The sequence below is a fragment of the Diachasmimorpha longicaudata genome, chromosome 2, assembly GCF_034640455.1.
Source record: "Diachasmimorpha longicaudata isolate KC_UGA_2023 chromosome 2, iyDiaLong2, whole genome shotgun sequence".
In the NCBI taxonomy this organism is placed as follows: Eukaryota; Metazoa; Arthropoda; class Insecta; order Hymenoptera; family Braconidae; genus Diachasmimorpha; species Diachasmimorpha longicaudata.
Window position 1 is genome coordinate 12,216,278 of NC_087226.1, and position 18,598 is coordinate 12,234,875.

At 40.8% G+C, this 18,598-nt stretch overlaps 4 protein-coding genes across 7 annotated transcripts; 2 read left to right on the forward strand and 2 right to left on the reverse strand.

Moving 5' to 3' along the window:
* Nucleotides 1–26: 26 nt before the first annotated feature.
* Nucleotides 27–3,685, reverse strand: LOC135172755 (protein lines). Its single transcript, XM_064139090.1, has 2 exons — nucleotides 2,795–3,685; nucleotides 27–2,578 (listed from the first exon to the last, which is right to left on the reverse strand). Exon 2 carries the CDS (start codon nucleotides 2,476–2,478, stop codon nucleotides 718–720), a length of 1,761 nt encoding a protein of 586 aa, XP_063995160.1. The 5' UTR covers nucleotides 2,479–2,578; nucleotides 2,795–3,685; the 3' UTR covers nucleotides 27–717.
* Nucleotides 3,686–3,852: 167 nt separating this feature from the next.
* Xpd (Xeroderma pigmentosum D) lies at nucleotides 3,853–6,903 on the forward strand. Its single transcript, XM_064139071.1, has 3 exons — nucleotides 3,853–4,207; nucleotides 4,439–4,538; nucleotides 4,619–6,903. Exons 1-3 carry the CDS (start codon nucleotides 4,203–4,205, stop codon nucleotides 6,791–6,793), a joined length of 2,280 nt encoding a protein of 759 aa, XP_063995141.1. The 5' UTR covers nucleotides 3,853–4,202; the 3' UTR covers nucleotides 6,794–6,903.
* On the reverse strand, nucleotides 6,794–10,292 carry LOC135172761 (tubulin-specific chaperone E). Of its 4 annotated transcripts, none has more exons than XM_064139104.1 (9): nucleotides 9,607–10,292; nucleotides 9,331–9,522; nucleotides 9,002–9,251; nucleotides 8,516–8,905; nucleotides 8,121–8,402; nucleotides 7,906–8,035; nucleotides 7,503–7,794; nucleotides 7,173–7,387; nucleotides 6,794–7,084 (listed from the first exon to the last, which is right to left on the reverse strand). In XM_064139104.1, exons 3-9 carry the CDS (start codon nucleotides 9,199–9,201, stop codon nucleotides 6,992–6,994), a joined length of 1,602 nt encoding a protein of 533 aa, XP_063995174.1. In that variant the 5' UTR covers nucleotides 9,202–9,251; nucleotides 9,331–9,522; nucleotides 9,607–10,292; the 3' UTR covers nucleotides 6,794–6,991. The 4 variants fall into 4 exon arrangements, with proteins under 4 accessions (XP_063995174.1, XP_063995173.1, XP_063995175.1 ...); XM_064139103.1 differs by having other exon boundaries at nucleotides 9,320–9,522; XM_064139105.1 differs by lacking the exon at nucleotides 9,331–9,522 and having other exon boundaries at nucleotides 9,643–10,291.
* A 168-nt stretch (nucleotides 10,293–10,460) lies between these two features.
* On the forward strand, nucleotides 10,461–17,722 carry LOC135172735 (protein MON2 homolog). The gene is made up of 3 exons (XM_064139029.1): nucleotides 10,461–10,927; nucleotides 10,997–11,140; nucleotides 11,816–17,722. Exons 2-3 carry the CDS (start codon nucleotides 11,021–11,023, stop codon nucleotides 17,036–17,038), a joined length of 5,343 nt encoding a protein of 1,780 aa, XP_063995099.1. The 5' UTR covers nucleotides 10,461–10,927; nucleotides 10,997–11,020; the 3' UTR covers nucleotides 17,039–17,722.
* The last annotated feature ends 876 nt before the right edge of the window (nucleotides 17,723–18,598 follow it).

Genomic DNA, 18,598 nt, shown 5'->3' on the forward strand with positions numbered 1-18,598 from the left:
TTCATTAAAAAAATATAAATCCTAACTTCTAAATTAAGTATTTCGAATTACCGTATAAAAAATTATCTAAGTTGGTAAGTAACTTTGTAAATTAACAAAATTCCTGAAATAATTCGACAGAACTACCGGCTTCCACCAACTCAGAACACATCGTTGATAAATATAAAAAGTCAATCAAGGAAGTTTAGTTAAACTATTAATATTTCGAATGGGAAAAAATCAAAGGCTAATACTGTTACAAAGGGCTCGACAAATAGAAATCAGTAATGAAGTTGATAATTGAAATGAGTCAATAAAATCAGTTCTTCAGAAGGACTTGTGATGAATATCAGTAGCGATATGACGCTGCGAGCAGCCCTTCGAGATTTCCATCAGCAATGGAAACTGATTTTTCAACTGGTTTTCGTCGTCATTATTTGGTCATTTGCAGAGAGTCGCCGTTAAAAATTTCCATGATGGCGTTTTTGCTTCGCTCACACTTCAAGAAATGCCAAATAACTTTCACTAGGGTGTCAACATATTCTCTAAAATTCAACAATAGCATCATGCTATAAAACAATATTGAATATCTCTTGTTAAAACCAAGAATGTCCTCAAAACTGACCAAAACTGCCCAGAATTTAATTCGATAAATTTCGCAGATTCCACATCAATTGAAATAGAGAAAGCAATTCATTAGTCCCAATTTTTATCTACTTCTCTACTGCAACAAATCCCTTAATTATCTACATTCCCCTCGTAAAAAGCTTCACACTTCTCCAGTAATCTTAAAACTGGATTAATATTATACGGGAATAGTGCTTTAGATACCAGTCTATCTATCGCTAATCTAAGTCTTATGATCACTGTCATGGTATCATCCAGCTCTCTACCACAACACATGACAAACTCGTTCCAATTTCTCCTCACGTATTTCAAAAACCTCAACAAATACAGCAAAAAGCACGTCTCATTGCTGACAAGAAGATCAAGAAGCACATCAGGGTCATGAGAGACAGCCCTGACGAATTGTACGAATGTTAAACTAGGACTCAGTGCATGAGCCAACTCATTTTGAGGAGGTCCCCTATAAAACAATCCCACAGCGACATCCAGACAGCATACCATTCCCTCGATGAGAAAATCATCCTGATCATGAAACATTTGCACGACCCATTGTGAAAGTGGCATTTCAGGATGAAAAGGCATCAAGGTCTTGACACAATTATCCAACTGCCTGAGGACAGTCCTGATGCTCCTCTCAATGACCCTCATATCAGCATCAAGATCCTCAGCCTCAGAGCCCAGAGAAGAGTCGCTCGAATCAGTCCTTGTCTCCTTAACAGTGACAGCAACACTTTTGAGCACAAGTAGCACCAACTTCTGTAAAAGCGGACGATCCCCATCTCCGGTTCCTCCGCCAAATCTGCCTGCACCATGACGATAAGGCAGACCATCCAGAAGACTATTGTCCTTAACAGCTCTGACAATAACATGAGCCAGTCGGCAAGGCTCATCAGGAAGAACATCCTGCAGGGCTAGAGTACTTCCATAACACAGAACCTCGTTAAACAATCTGAGAATATGCCTCCAGACAATTCCAGGGACATTCCCATTGAGCAAAAATACAAGATTATCGACATGTGAGTAGAACAATTTCGTATCGATCACTGAGAGATTCGCCTTGACTGATATGATGGCCTCCCAGAGATCGAGAAACGTTATCACTGCTGATTCGTGTTGGGGAGTGTAAGACCCAAGGATGGCGTCAAATTTGGCAACTAGTACTGTCCATCTGGACTCGAGAGCTTTCACACACATTGCTTTGACTGGAGTGCTGTCTAGACTCTCCGGGTCAGACACCACTACTGTGTTGCAATTTGCTGGTGGCATTGATGTTCCCTCTTCCTCGAGAGGATGTATTCCGCAGTCCTTGTGCTCTACCACTCTCTTGACCACGTCGAGAGTAAAGAGCATTTGACTGGGTGAGTGGGTGTTAACTAATGACTGGGCCAACCTGTCCAACCAGGCCTCTTCTGTGTTCTCCTTCGTCATTATGAAAAAGGAGGCAAGAGCTCTGCTCGCGGTATAAGATACAAATTTGTTTGGTGTACAAGAGAGGTCAATCAACTGGTCAATTATTCCATGCTCATTTCGAGTCAAGGCCTCGCAGACGTCTGCCACTCTGCTGCACATTACCCCTCGGTAGTTCTGCTTTAAAGCCAGGTCGAAAAGCAATTGCAAACCACTGATGAACTCCAGAATTCTTTCGGGATCCCAGTCGGATAAGGAGGAGATGCGAGAGGTGGGAGTACGAGTTTGATTCATCCACGTGGTGGAGGAGAAGGGCTTGTGCAAAGAACTCTCGGGGACACCACAGAGGCACTGGTTCAGGAGGGACTTCTGGAAACGCTCCATATCGGTTATAAACTCGTCATTCTCAGCATCGTAGTTCTCGCCGTTTACGATTCGTTGCTTTTTCTTTGCTGGTTCGTCCATTTTTTTTACGGTTAAGAACTTCGAGGACTTCAGAACAATTAAGCGATTAAACTTGATGACAGGTGCGTCATTATGCTGGGGTTTACTTTGAACCGGATATCTGGAACAGAAGATTACATGTTATATCATTAATGCATTTTGAATATCCCAGAATTTCTTTTAAATATAGGATACCTCAAGCTTTTTGCAAGAAAAGAAGAAGCAAAATTCCGAAATATCTGTTATTCTAAATTTCATCATTTGAAGCTTCACCTCTACTTCCTTTCCACAAAATTCAACCTCCCACCACTGATAATAATTCGAAAAATCAATTTACCTTTACAAATTGTGGTATCCAAAATAATCCGCAAACATCATTGATTCCATCAACATTCCACAATCCCTCACTATTCTCATCATTACATTTTCCTTATTTTGTTTAACGTCTCCCATACATTATGATAAGTTCACCAACTCTGACTACAAGTTATGTTCGCTTCAACCGTGTGTTATATCCATGTATAGATACGTGTGTGTGGCATATACTGTGAGGCTGTGTGGGTCGAGTATTTAAAAAAAAAACATTCTCCCGACTTCCACCTGTAATCCCCAACAATTGAAGCCCACCGATCACTCATTCACTTCGAGACTAACTCATTACCAATAAATTAATAATTTCCAAGTTAGCCAAAATTGTCAAACTGCACTCGTCTCACTCCTGAGAATCAGAATCTCACTGTGGATTTTCCACATGCGATTGGATGCCAATAACTGGCAATTATGCTCCGCCGTATCCACAAATCGATCTCTCAACTCACTGGTTTATATTCACATTTTTGTCACAACACTAAAAGTTTATCTTAGGGCCCATAAATTATTTATTAATATGAATTAAATGTAGTGTACGTCCGAGAAACAGGCGTACTATTGTACCCCAGTGGAACGACCAAGCACTGCTATGGGATTTGGCGGTGTTGCCACATCTCCCTTCACAATTTACTGAAGTGTATGAAAACATGATGATTTTTCCTTTCTTTTGCAGTTAAAAAATCACCTCGAGAGGAGATTTTTTCCAGTATTTACTGTATATTTGTCAATGTTAACTGTGGATTAAATGCGGATAATTAAATGCCGTTAATTCTGGTGATATCGAAGGTATTATATAGAATGCGTAACACAGTAGCAGCTCCAAGCACATTCCACCTATTACTAACGTTAATCCTGCAAATGGCATATTAAATTGTCTTGGAAATGATTTTACTATTCGTGTAAATTATTAAAACAATCAATTCAATGATTTTTTCCATCTATTTTATGGCTATTTAGAAAATTGTAAATTTATTCCCAGATATTCGTTTGCCATTGGCGTGGCAATAGCGCATCGCTGTCAGCGCAGTCTACCTACGTTTCCGGTGCATTACAGAATTACTTGTTATGTTACGCACTGGAATTGTATATAAATAAACGATTTCAATGAATATTGTGAGTTTTCGAAGGATGGTGATATATTTTACACGATCTTGTGCTGTATTTTGAGATGTTTTGGACGATTGAACAATAGACAGAGTTGTGATTATGGTCAATGTTTAACGTGGAGATTGGAAATGATGAATCCGGCATAACCTTTATTTTTTCTAACCATAACATAACGATATTATTTCAAGTGTTACTTTGGCTTTTTTTTACATCAGCGATTGTCGGTTAAAGTTTAATAGATAAAAGAGAGCTTCAGTTAAAAAATCAAGATGAAGTGAGTACAACTAATTTTATTTTTTAATTCACTATTGTCATTTTTTGAATACGCATTTTTATCGTACCCGGCCTATACATTTTGTTTATAAATTTATGGAAGAAGACATTAACTGGGCGAAAAATAATTATGTTCTCAAATTTTTTTGGTGAACATAGTTGTTATCATTTGTTCTCTCCCTATATCACTTAATTTTTTTCCTGGAATTACTCTCTGCTATTTTCATTCTAGGATAAGTGTCGATGGGTTAATCGTATATTTTCCATACGATTATATTTATCCAGAGCAGTATGCTTATATGTTGGAGCTGAAGAAAGGCTTAGATGCCAGGGTAAACATTCAACTGTCCTACAATAGTACCTTGTAGTCCATAAAACTGAACGACATTGTTGAACTCGATGCTATTTCTAGGGACATTGTCTACTGGAGATGCCCTCGGGGACAGGGAAAACTGTCACTCTACTATCATTGATAGTCGCTTACATGCTGGAGAACCCCCTAGCTGTGACCAAGTTAATTTACTGCTCCCGTACAGTCCCTGAGATTGAAAAAGTTATTGAAGAGTTGAAGACACTTATGGATTATTATGAAAAGGAGACGAAGAGTAAACCCAAGATGGTTGGAGTGGTACTATCTTCGCGTAAAAATATGTGTATACATCCCGAGGTGAGCCGAGAGCGAGAAGGCAAAATCGTGGATGGTCGCTGTCACTCGTTGACCGCCTCCTACGTTCGCGCCCGTCACAACTACGACGACACGACCCCGATCTGTAATTACTTCGAGGGCTTTGACATGGAAGGTCGGGAGCGCATGATGCCTCCTGGTATCTACTCCATAGACGATCTCAAAGATTACGGACGAGATCGCAACTGGTGCCCGTATTTTCTCACCAGGTTCACAATTCTCCATGCCCAGATAATCGTCTACAGCTACCATTACCTGCTCGACCCAAAGATAGCTGATGTTGTCTCCAAAGAATTGACGAAAACTTCGGTCGTCGTATTCGACGAGGCCCACAATATTGACAACGTCTGCATCGATTCCATGAGTGTGAAAATCAATCGTCGAACCATGGACAAGTGTACCGCAAACATCCAACTTCTGGAGAAGACAGTCGCAGAGATGAGAAATGAGGATGCAAATAAACTCAAAGAAGAGTACCGACGACTGGTGGAGGGCCTCAAGGATGCCCAAGTAGCCAGGGAGACAGACGTGATTCTGGCTAATCCAATTCTCCCCAACGAAGTCCTCCAGGAGGTTATCCCAGGAAACATCAGGAACGCCGAACACTTTGTCAGCTTTCTAAAACGTTTCGTTGAATATCTGAAGACAAGACTCAGAGTCCAACACGTGGTGCAGGAGTCTCCCTCAATTTTCCTCCACGATATTCAGACGAAAGTCTGCATTGAGCGAAAGCCTCTCAGATTTTGTGCTGAACGGCTGTCCTCGTTACTGAGAACAATGGAGATCACAGACTTGACTGATTTTTCCCCTTTGGTACTTGTCACTCATCTGGCGACTTTAGTCTCTACTTACACCAGTGGATTCACTATTATTGTCGAGCCCTTCGATGATAAAACCCCCACAGTTTTGAATCCTGTTCTACATTTCAGCTGTATGGATTCTTCTATTGCTATGAAACCTATTTTTGATAGATTTCAATCTGTCATCATTACTTCGGGAACTTTATCACCGCTGGATATGTATCCGAAGATTCTCAATTTCCATCCTGTTATTATGTCATCCTTTACGATGACCTTGGCTAGGCCCTGTTTGTTGCCCATGATTGTCGCAAAAGGAAACGATCAAGTCGCTATTTCATCCAAGTACGAAACGAGGGATGATGTTGCTGTCATCAGAAACTATGGGCAACTGTTGGTGGAGTTCTCGTCGACTGTGCCCGATGGACTTGTCTGCTTCTTCACCTCATATCTTTACATGGAATCGGTGATTGCAGCTTGGTATGACCAGGGGGTTGTTGATCAACTACAAAGGCACAAGTTGTTGTTTATTGAGACCCAGGACTCTGCTGAAACGAGCCTGGCTTTGATTAATTATATCAAAGCATGTGAAAATGGAAGGGGTGCGGTATTGCTATCTGTAGCCAGGGGCAAGGTATCGGAAGGAGTTGATTTCGATCATCATCTTGGGAGGGCTGTCCTCATGTTTGGCATTCCCTATGTTTATACACAGTCTAGGATACTGAAGGCCAGGTTGGAGTACTTGAGAGATCAGTTTCAGATACGAGAAAATGATTTTTTGACCTTCGATGCTATGAGACACGCAGCGCAGTGTGTAGGTCGTGCGATCAGGGGAAAAACTGATTATGGAATAATGGTGTTTGCTGATAAAAGATTCGCAAGGGCGGACAAACGAATGAAACTTCCTAAATGGATTCAGGAACACCTTTCGGATAATTTATGTAATTTATCTACTGAGGAAGCTATTCAGATATCAAAAAGATGGCTGAGACAAATGGCCCAGCCATTCAATCGAGAAGACCAACTGGGTCTGTCGTTATTAACTAAAGAACAACTGGAAAAAGACCTGAACAATAAAATTCAAGAGAAAGCTCAACAAAATTGATACCAGTGGCATTTTTGTGATATAAAAACGTATTTAATTACAAAATATTGATCGATAGTTTTATACAGTTATTTTATCATTAAATAAAAAAATAATACCAATAAGAATGAGTACGGCGACGATTTGTTCTTCAGTTGAGACAATCATTTATTTAATTTGTTTTATGATAGATTCTAGTTTAATCATTATCAGCACGTGTCACCAGCGCACCAGCACTCGGTCACCGTTTTGGATAGAGTAGTATTTCAGTTGCTGGAGAGGCTTGTCCAGAGGTATTTCTTCTTTAGATAACTAAAAAAATAGATCGATGAGTTTACAACGAGTTTTACATACCACTAATGCAATTTATTTGTTTGTTAATCTGCTGTTATTCACTCACTTTCGACTGTACAAATGATAATATTGGAATTTTTCCACCAATTTTAAATAATCGTTGAGCAATTCCCGTTAGCTTTTGAACGTCCATTTCCTTCAATACTTTTCTTTTCACACATTTCTCCTGCAATGAATCATTCATGCTGACGAATTCTACTGTTATTACATCGGCTTTCATCTCATCAGCTTTGGAACTTATTATTTCCGGACCCCCGTACTCTGAAAAGTAAAACGAAAATTCAAAATTTAATGAAAATGGATTTAATGTAAATGGAATAATATTTATAGTAAGAAATTAGAGTATTTGGGATGCTCGATAGTATTTATTTCTTACTCTCAACTAACGCTGGAAATCTCGGATGAGCAGCCAAGAACTCCCTCCTGGAAATATCACAATTTTCGGATAACTGGAGCCATTCTTTGGCAAACATTTTCATGTAATCGTACTCGGCATCACGTCTTTCCTTCACGGAGATTTCTGTCGCATTCAGCACCTTCAGTCTCGATATTCTTGCGATAATCAATTGTCGAGCTGTTTCGGGGGATTCCGCATTCAATACTGGATTATCCCGAAATTTGAGGTCCTCGAGGCTTTGTAGTTTGTCTAATTGGCTAATCGAACTCCACTAAAATCAATAATTTTCATTGAGGAGGTTTGAAGAATGGGTGACGTCCTTTTGGAATCCTCAGGTGTTACTATAATTCAATCAATTATTTTACTCTCTCAATTAATTCACCTGTGATATGAAATTGCTGGATAAATGAAGATGTTTCAATGCTGGGAATGCTCTCGTTGTTCCTCCGTTCCCATCACTTGAGAAAGTTATCCTCTCGATCAAGTTAGAATTCAAGTTGAGACTCTCCAAGCTGAAGAATCGCGTTTCTAGTTATTTTTTAACGGTTACATCGATTCAATGATTTATGGATTGTCTTAAAAATCAATGTTACTCACCATTCTAAGCCAGCAAACTTGAGAACCTCCTCCCAATCGGCTATCGAATTACCTTCGAGAGTTATTGTTTGAAGTCTAAGCAGCGGTGAATTATTTATCGGTGTATGTAGAGTACTGGCCTCGTTAAATGGCACAGACAGTATTCGCAGGGAAGGGAACTTTGATGTACAGGCTTCAATTTTCTTCCACATGTAATTCATATGGGCCATTGTCAATTCAGTTACATTTTCAAATGCTCCGCTGATTTGGTCCAATGTAGAGTCTGCAGGGATCATGTTTTCACTGAAATGAGAAGTGGACTAGTAAAGACTCAAAGTATTTATCGCATGATCAGAGAGAATTGCAAAATGTCAATAAATTGGTTCAAGGTGAGACTGATAGTGATAATTTCTCACCTAATGTTCAGGCGATCCAACTTCCTCAGCTGTGAACAAATGTCTGCAATAACCACCCAGGAATTGATCAAATTTTTCGACAAATCCAGCTCTTCGATGTTGGGAAATAGTTCTCCAAGGATTCCTGAATCTCCAGCGGTAGAGACGCACTCCTCCCGCACGGATACAATACTCAACTGATCGAAATTGCTCTGCTTTCGATTTACCTTAGAAAATCCCACCATCTCTAAGAATGGAGCATTGATTTCTTTTCGTAAATTCGAGATATTCTCTCTATCGACTCCAGCTAACTCGTCGTCAATGTAGCCATAACGATTTTTTATTGCTTCTACGCAAGATATTCCTGATTTAACTTTTCCTGGTCGTACAAACGATCCAGAAGTTGGATATCTGCAATGAAATATAATATTTTTTACAATCCCGAAGAAAGCAATTAATTGAAGAAAGAATTCACGGTTTTCTAAAGGGGGGAGAGGCTGGAGTTACCGTGTTTTGAAGTACTCCTTATCATGGTATGTTCCATTATGCTTCCCTCTGGTAGGATTATCCCAATCAATACCTAACCAAAGTCCTGCCGTGTTCTCAACTGCACCTATGTAGCAGATTGTACCGTAGTGACCATCACACGCGATGCGCTGACCGATCTGGTAATTGTCAACGTCAACATTTCTCAAATCCTCGACCATTTCTCCTTGATTCTCCCACTCTAGGAATGGGCCAGGAGCAATATCACTATCTGAAAGACAAATTGAATGTTAAGGCAGGCACATATCGAGTCCGGACCTTGGAAAATCTGAAGCTTACAAATTAGTTACTTGGACTAATAACAATTCTTCAGTAGAATAACAATAATAGTTCTTTTTCTAGCGAGGATCAGGTGAAAAAGTCCGTCGAATTAGGATTTCGAATAATATCTTTCATTGAATAATGAAAAATATTCATGAATCCTCCTCCACAAAAAAACTTTCCAATTTTTGTTGTCAGATGTTCAACACTTTATTCAACAGCTGTATATTGAGTGAAAATTGCAAGATATTTCAGCAAATCAATAACCCCGTAAAATACTTCACCCTATTCACGCTTTAGCTCACCTTGAACCTTCAGCCCCAATAGTCCTCAGTCCTTACCGTCTCCACGATTATCCAGGTTAGGACATCTCAAATCCCGGTTATTCCTCCCCCATGTCACTGAATCGAGCTAACCTTAAACAACTGACAATCACTAAAATAACACTCAGCCACCAATTAAACTGAGAATCCTTCAACTTCTTCACATGAGCTGTGGACCGACCAAAAACGACTTCATAAGATCACAAAAATTATGACTCTCCTAAATTATCACAAGTCCGAACTGTCATCACCATCTCCTTCCAATGAACGGCATTCCGTATGTAGATAGTCGACAAGTAACTGCTTTTCGGTAAATGAGATGATGCAATCGTCTGAAGTAGGTTTGGACACGTTTGTACTAAACTTAAAATGTTTCGTTAGATTCTCATTTATTGTTAAATAAATAATATAAATAGCGATCTCTATGTGTCACAGGCGGTTGCCTTCAATGCTCTGCAGGATATCTGTCAGCAGTGACCGCTGTATGCCATATCTTCCACGAACTAATAATTAGACAAATAGAGTATTGAACTACAAACGATTCCCTATCCATATGAAGTGAAATCATTGAATCAATTTTTACTAATCTGCCAGCCAAACCCATGTTGCATTAATAATTATTTATTTACGATTAAATGAGGATTAAGAAAACATTTTAAGCTCAGCACAAACGAGTACAAACCTAGTACAAACGAGAGAATTACTTTCTTTTACGAGAATCAATCACCTGTCGGTTATTTACATACGAATTCATGCATTAGTATCAGCCGGTGACCAGTGCCAAACCTGAGCTCCCATTGGCTCACTGTATCACGTGGTACATCCTCCACATCGTCCAACTCCAATTTTTCGGAGTAGTAAATACATATAGACAGTACATAGTGTGTAAAGCACGTACAACGTGTAATGTGAATTGACTTTCGTGTATTCACATCAAACAATATGTGTGCGGTTGATTGCTATCAGTGAAATATCCCTCCACCTTATACACCTCCATCATATTACATCGAGCATTGGTGTCGCATTTTTCATTCTACATATGTGCATTATATCAATGTACAAAACCTACTCCTGCCAACTCATCTTTTTCACATTCACCGACCTATGTTTTTCATTAAAAATGAATAATTTGCGTGGGCTGTGAGACTGATAAGGTTGGAGTTCGTAGAGAGAACGAGAAGTCGAGGAGACAGTGAGGCATAGGGTGTAATGAACCTTGATATTTAATGAATGGAGAAAACAGTTGTGGCTATGTTTGTGGATTATTTAATTATTCGCATATGATTGTCAGGTGATTTAACAGGTATGTGCTAGTGATTTGGCGCCAGTGTCAGACCTTGTGAGGTATTATATCTTAACATGACTGTTGCAGGGATTTGTTAGGACAAAAACAACAATGACTACAGCAGCAGTTACACTCACACCCGAGTATAATAGTAAATTTTTTGAGTCTCTGCAGACCGACCTCAAGGCATTAAGTGCCGAGACGAAGAAAAAATATCCGCAGATTAAAGAGGTTAGTTTTTATGGTCTGATTGGACTGATAAGGCTGTACTTAATGTGCGAGTGCAGATGAAGATATAGATTCATATATTGGCACAGGATTTTTATTGTTTGGTAGATTATTTGTATGTGTAGTTGATTGTGCTGAGTATTTCTCATTCATTTTTATACATGGAGATATTTACTTGGGAAGGATGTCAAATATTTGCTGGAATACATGAAGTGTAATCAATGAGGAAGTGGTTGAATTATTCAGAATATAAACTCGTTTTAGATTAGACTGTTATCTTCAAAGTGCATTTGCATATGGATTTTAGGAGGAAATGTATGCAGTACTGTTGTAAAAGAAGCTCCAAATTTCATAATTGTCATATCGTATATGGATAGTTTTTTATCAATATTGAGATGTTAATTTCTTTTCATATCCAGATAATTTTCCAGGAAAGATTTATTCTAATTGTTGCGTTTAATACATTAATTTAAAAGACGTTTGTCAATCTCAAATCGATTATTTTATTTCCTCCTACGAGACTTCAAGATCCCTTTACTGCCCACTAATTGACCGGGTCATTCAACTCGAGATTCCTTGATTTTTCTTTTATATCATTCTCCAGATTGCATTATTTGAAAAAATCCCCAGTTAATAATTTAATCTACTAATAGTATTAAGAAAGGAAATTTTTTTCAGTCATGCGAGGAGGGAATAGCGAAACTGCGCACAGTGATTAACAACCCAGGCGGCTCTTCGGTCTACCATGTTGTTAATCAAATTCTGTATCCCCTGGTCCAAGGGTGTGAGAGTAAAGACACGAAAATAATAAAGTTTTGCCTTGGAATGATGCAAAAGCTGATAACCCAACAAGCAATTGATCAAAAAGGTGCACGTTACATAACAGATGCGCTTTGGATGCTGATGGAATTAGGAATAGAAGAAGTTAAAGTCCTCCAGACCGTGACACTTCTCCTAACCAGTAATACAATCGTCCATGGCGAGACACTAGCCCGTAACTTGGTCCTTTGCTTTCGTCTGCACTTCACGAAAGACTCGACAACCATCAACACAGCTGGGGCAACGGTTCGCCAGCTTGTCTCCCTAGTTTTTGAACGAGTCATTGTTGAAGATGAATCACTAAAAATTTCGAGGCAACCTCGATCAGAGCCTGAGCAAGCTCTGGCCCAACCAGATCAATCTCAACCGAAGCAGAGTCACGCGGAAGAGCTGAGGCAGAGTTTAGCCCAAGCTCCAAAGGGTCTTGCCCCCTGTGCTGCTGATGCATTCCTCATGTTCCAGGATCTGGTCCATCTAGTGAATGCAGACCAACCGTACTGGCTCATCGGCATCACCGAAATGACACGAACCTTCGGTTTGGAGCTTCTGGAGTCAGTTCTCACGAATTTCTCATCAGTGTTTTTCAATCACCCAGAGTTCGGTTTTCTACTGAAGGAGCGAGTCTGCGCCCTTGTGATCAAACTGTTCTCCCCTAATATTAAGTACAGAAACTCAGTACCAGCCTCTGTCCAACAAGCCACTCCTCTGGACAAGCCCTACTTTGCCATCAGCATGAGACTCCTTCGAGTTGTCTCAATTCTGGTTCAAAAATATCACTCACTCTTGATCACTGAATGTGAAATATTTCTCTCACTAATTGTGAAATTCTTGGACCCCGATAAGCCTGTTTGGCAGAGGGCTCTGGCTCTAGAAGTCCTCCACAAAATGACAGTGCACACAGATCTGTTGATTAATTTCTGCGAATGTTATGATCTAAAACAACACACGACGAATATCTTCCAGGATATTGTCAACAGCCTTGGTGCATATGTTCACAGTCTGTTTGTGAATCCAGTGCAGATGAATCCTCAGGTGAATCCAGCTGGAGCCTCAGCAGCACAACAACCCTCAATAGTTTCAGCGACTCTGCTGGCTGGAATGCCCATTGGCCCAGGTGTGTCACCCCAGCCTGGCTTCTACTCTCGAGGGATTTGGCTGCCAATCGTTGTTACATACCCGAGTGGCCAGGCAAAGCCCATATACTTGGAGATGCTGGATAAGATTGAGCCACCGCAGATCCCCGATGGCTACGGAATCAGCATCGCCTATGCCTGTCTTTTAGATATCATTGGTTCGATTTCCTTTGGAATTCTCGGCTCTAACAACAATCAGACTGGAAGAGGAGGTGAAACACACGAGAGTAATCGATACAAGCCAACAGAAGCGGAGCAAAAGCTTCATATTCAGCTGATAACATCCAGCTGGTGTGGACTTCTAGCCGCACTAAGTCCATTAGTGGATGCCAGTACTGATGAATCCACGACTGAGAATCTTCTGAAAGCAATCCAAACTTTTGCGTCATTGTGTGGCCTGTTGGAGCTCCAGACACCTCGAGATGCTTTCATAACCGCCATTTGCAAAGCTTCATTGCCTCTCCATTACGCATTGACCGTTTTGAATACAAATGGTAATGGGAATACTGTCAAGGGAATGAGGACAGGTCCTCTAACACCAACGAGAAGTCAGCAGCAAGTGGAGAATCAGTCTCAGAATCAAACTCAATCCCCTGCGCAACATCAGGACTCCTGCCATAATTATAATCCTTCAATTGTTGAGCCCTCGGATTACAGACAGCAAGTGGTGGCAGTAGGAACCCCACTTCCAACAGCTTCATTACCCATTGGTGCTCAGCATCAGGGACCAGTGATGCTGACTGCGAAGAATTTGCAGTGCATGAGGGCACTGCTGATGCTTGCCCATTGTCATGGAAGTATTCTGGGGAGTGCCTGGCACCTCGTTCTCACTACTCTCCAGCATCTTGTCTGGATTCTTGGACTAAAACCATCAACAGGAGGTTCATTGAAAGCTGGACGAACAGCCACAGACTCAAACGCTGTTCTGACCACAGCTGTAATGGCTGATTTACCTGTACTCAGTGCCATGTTGAGTAGATTATTTGAAAGCAGCCAGTATCTGGATGATGTAGCTCTACATCACCTCATTGACGCTTTATGCAAGTTGAGTCAGGAAGCTATGGAACTGGCGTACACAAACAGAGAGCCATCGTTGTTCGCTGTTGCCAAACTGCTGGAAACGGGTATTGTTAATCTTTCGAGAGTTGAGGTTCTCTGGAGACCTCTGACCAATCACCTGCTGGAGGTTTGTCAGCATCCTCACATCCGGATGAGGGAATGGGGAGTGGAAGCCATAACGTATCTTGTTAAGTCTGCCTTGCAGTACAAGTATCCAACTCCACTCAGGGACAATCAGAAGCTACAGACGTTGTTGTTGGGACCGTTATCAGAATTATCTTCTGTCAGACATGCGGATGTCCGCCAAAGACAGCTCGAGTGTGTACTTCAGATCCTCCATGGAGGTGGAGAGACTCTTCATCACGGTTGGCCACTGGTTCTTGGCATCATCGGAGCTGTCTCTGATCATCAGGGGGATAATCTCGTGAGGATTGCATTCCAATGCCTTCAACTCGTGGTTACAGATTATCTGCCTGTTATGAGCTGGCGCTGTCTTCCTCTCTGCGTCGACACAGCTGCTAAATTCGGTTCACAAACACAAGAGCTTAATATATCATTGACCGCTGTTGGACTCATGTGGAATATCAGTGATTACTTCTTCCAAAATCAGGAAAAAATACTGAATTCATTGAAATCCAATGAGTCTCAGGTGGAGAACATTTTTCCTGATTTCCCAGGGACAACGAATATGCCGTCATTCGATAAATTGTGGATGTGTTTGTACACAAGATTGGGGGATTTGTGTGTAGATCCTAGACCCGCTGTTCGTAAATCTGCTAGTCAGACGCTGTTCTCAACGATTTCAGCACATGGAGGATTGCTACATCAGCAGACATGGCAGGCGGTTCTCTGGCAGGTGTTGTTCCCACTTCTGGATAAGGTCAGAAATCTGTCGAGTTCTGCGAGCAACGAGAAGGTTGATACCAGTGGAAATATTCTTATACATCACAGTAGAAATACAGCTCAGAAACAGTGGGCAGAGACCCAAGTACTGACATTAAGTGGAGTGGCAAGGGTTTTCAATACAAAGAGACAATTACTGCAGACTTTGGGGGATTTTCCAAGGGCCTGGTCTCTCCTTCTTGAATTCATCGAATACTCAGCATTGAGTAAAAACAACGAAGTGTCTTTAGCGGCGCTGAAGTCATTCCAAGAGATTCTTTATATTCAGAAGAATGGCAACGCTGACAATTATCCCGAGGGCTCTTCAGTATCTTCGATGGAGTCCTTGTGGCTCGTCGTCTGGAGGGTGTGGCTGAATATCGGCATGGAAAGCTCGGTCCTACCTTCTCTTTCACAGAGAGATAATTCTGATGCACTCATCAATCAACAAACTGCTCAGAATATTTTGGTTGATTCCATACAGCAGCCTTATGTTCCCTCTCAAGCCTTTCTTTCGGCATTAATTCAGATATTTCCAGCCATATTCCAACATATTAAAGATAAATTTGTGAGCAGTGATGTGGAAAAATTATGTACAGTACTTAAGCACGTGGTACAGGTTCCGGTTCATGGAGAATCGACACCTTACATCCTGCCCACAGTTCCTGACATCATCTTGACCCAACTTCAGGATGGAGTTTTGCACTCCATGGACCTTTTGAAGGGTGAAGCACTTAGTGGAGAGCCTGAGAAGCTCAACACCATGATCGGATTCATATTTTTGCAATTGTTGGAATTTTCCAAACTAGCTTGCCATCCGCCCTCATCGATGTATGGAAAACTACAGATTAAAACTAATTACAATATGAATCAGTCTCAGCAAATGCGAAGTTCCTCCAACGAATGGATTACGATGAATTATGTTCCCTTTGGGGAGAAAGCCTTAACGATGGCTGTCAATCTTTACGAAAAAACATCCGCTGAGCCCGTGGTTATTGATGAAGAGATCTTGAAGCACATCATTGGGGCCTTGCGCATTCCTCTGTCCATGAAATATGCCTGCCCCTCTCCCACGACATGGAAACTCGCTGTGACGAGTCTCTTAACAGTTCTACATGTTGGGTTACCCCTTGCTAGGAAGCATCAAGACAAGTTCCAGACAATGTGGCCAGTGTTGGCTGATACTCTTGACGAATTCCTGTTTCCAAAGAGCTTATCAATGATCAAAACAGAGAGAAATCTCGAAGAGATCCAAGCTGATGAGGCTGTCGACTGTCAGATAATGGAATTACTGAGGGATCAAGTCCTACCACATTCCCAATTCATCCCTCAGGCTTTTATACTGAGAATAGTTATGCTACTCAATAAGGGCTCAATACACTCGGCGACGTCCCTCCATAATTCAAGTACAAATACAACTGCTAACTCGGTGGGTTCAGGGATCAACGATTTTTCCTCTGCCACATTGAATAATTGTGAGACCAAGTTGAGGGAGGAGTTTGCAAAAACTTGTTTTGAAACACTTCTGCAGTTCTCGTTGGTCGATGGGCTCAGTGATGTCACCGAGTTTCCAATGTTTCAGAGAGCGATAAATAACGCCACTATTGGCGATTGTGACGATGAGAATGGGGGAATAGCTGGACGACTGGCAGTGACTGCATTGTTGCACAGGTTCCAGCAGGTTTTGTATCGTTATATCGAGGACGACAGGAAAAGTGGAAAATGCCCGCTCCCCAGATACAGATTGTCGGAGATATCCTTTGTTCTTAAGGCTGTTGCGACTCTTGTGGTGTCGTTGAAGAAGGCACCAGCGAATAAAGTGGAGAAATCTGTTTGGCAACAACTAATTGGACTTTATCCCTGTTTGGTGGAGTGTAATCTTGCTGCTGCTTCTCCTCAGGTGTCTAGGTCACTTAGGGAAGCTCTTATGCAGTATTACGATCTTCTTAGGCCACCAGTGGATGGGAGTGGCGGGGGGGCACCCTCCATGTCCAATAATGGAGCTTGACCTGCTGATGAACAAGTTCGAGGAGAATTGATTCAGTACGGGAGGAATGGAAGGAGATAAGTCTGATTTATGATTTTTTTGCCAATGTGTGGGCTTTTATTGGAGAATTCTTGGGGAACGAAAAAAAAGATTCTTTGATATTTTTTGTATAAACTTTGCCTTCTCTTCGAGATCTACAGGAAATAATTCAAACAATTTTCATTGGTTCAAAGAATATTTGCTGGCTTATTGCAAACATCTAGGAATTCAGGGGAGTCATAAATAGTAATTTTGGGAATCGACGTTCCCAATGGGTCTCCCGGTATTTTCTGATGAAGCCAGAGCTTTGAAGGACATTTGTGGAATAAACTGCGAGAATCTTGCGGATAATCTCTTTCCAAGACTTTTCTACAGAATCGATATATACATTTGCTTTATGTTCGATTCATAAAATTTATGCTTACGAGTGTTTTGTGAGTAAGTAATTCAATAATAAACAGCGAGGCCTTAGTCAATTTGGTGTTATTCAGCGGATATGTTGATGGGAGAATTAACGAGTTACAATCGTCTGTGTATCTGTATTGAATTGTATAAATTTGTGTTAATAATTTATATTGTTTTTAAGTCTTCTTAGGTTTATTGTAATGAAATGTTGTAGATATCTATCCATTAATGAAGATTAAAAACGATAATGTGAGATGACAACGTGGTTTTGGAAATGTTTTCTCTCCCAGTCTTCATAAGAAGTTTCGTAGTCCCGAAAATGAAGTTCAGAGATTTTGGACCTGAGAAAATCTGAACAGCTGTGAATATAAATACTTCAATGAACATAAATAGAAGCTGGTCTTGGATTCGAATCTTCTTTTGTTTCTATTACCCCAGATTCGTTCTGTTTTGTTATTTCCTTAAAATTTTCAGAATTTTCGTTTTTTTTGGACATGAAAAATCTATGGATGATTGCTCAAACAGTCACATCTATTCCAGCAATCTCAAAGAATCAGGTGAAATATCAGATTTTAATTGCGCATTAACTGGCAGTCATCACAATTAAATTTTTTCACTGAATTTGTGAATAGTTTTTTCAAGTTTCATCAACTCCGGAAAGAAGTGCCTTCATTCAATATGTTCAGACCGAGGAACTTCGGTGTGGAATGCATTTCTTGAACGGTTTACAGAGAAAGGGGAGAAAAATACGAACGTAAAAAAACAAGGTGAGAGCATCAGTGATAAAGTATCTGACGATGTACACCCTGGTACCAAGAATTCTCGTGAGGGAGTATGCAAATGGGAGCTGACATGTTGCGAAATAAAAATGCAGGTAAGCTTTCTGAGTAATTCTCAAACTCCATTCTCCATTGCATGAAAATGAATAAACATATGTCCTTCAGGATCCCTGTGGACCCTGCTGTTGCGAAATGTACATAAATCAGCACGATAAGTGTCCACATGGTCTACTGCCTAGGAAAAAACACCCTTCTCGTGGTTGTGGTCTGCATGGTTCATATGCCCCTCATCAACAGGGTGGATGCTGTAATCGATGCCGAGTTCAGCTAGATAAAGCTTGAGGTGATCTATCAATGA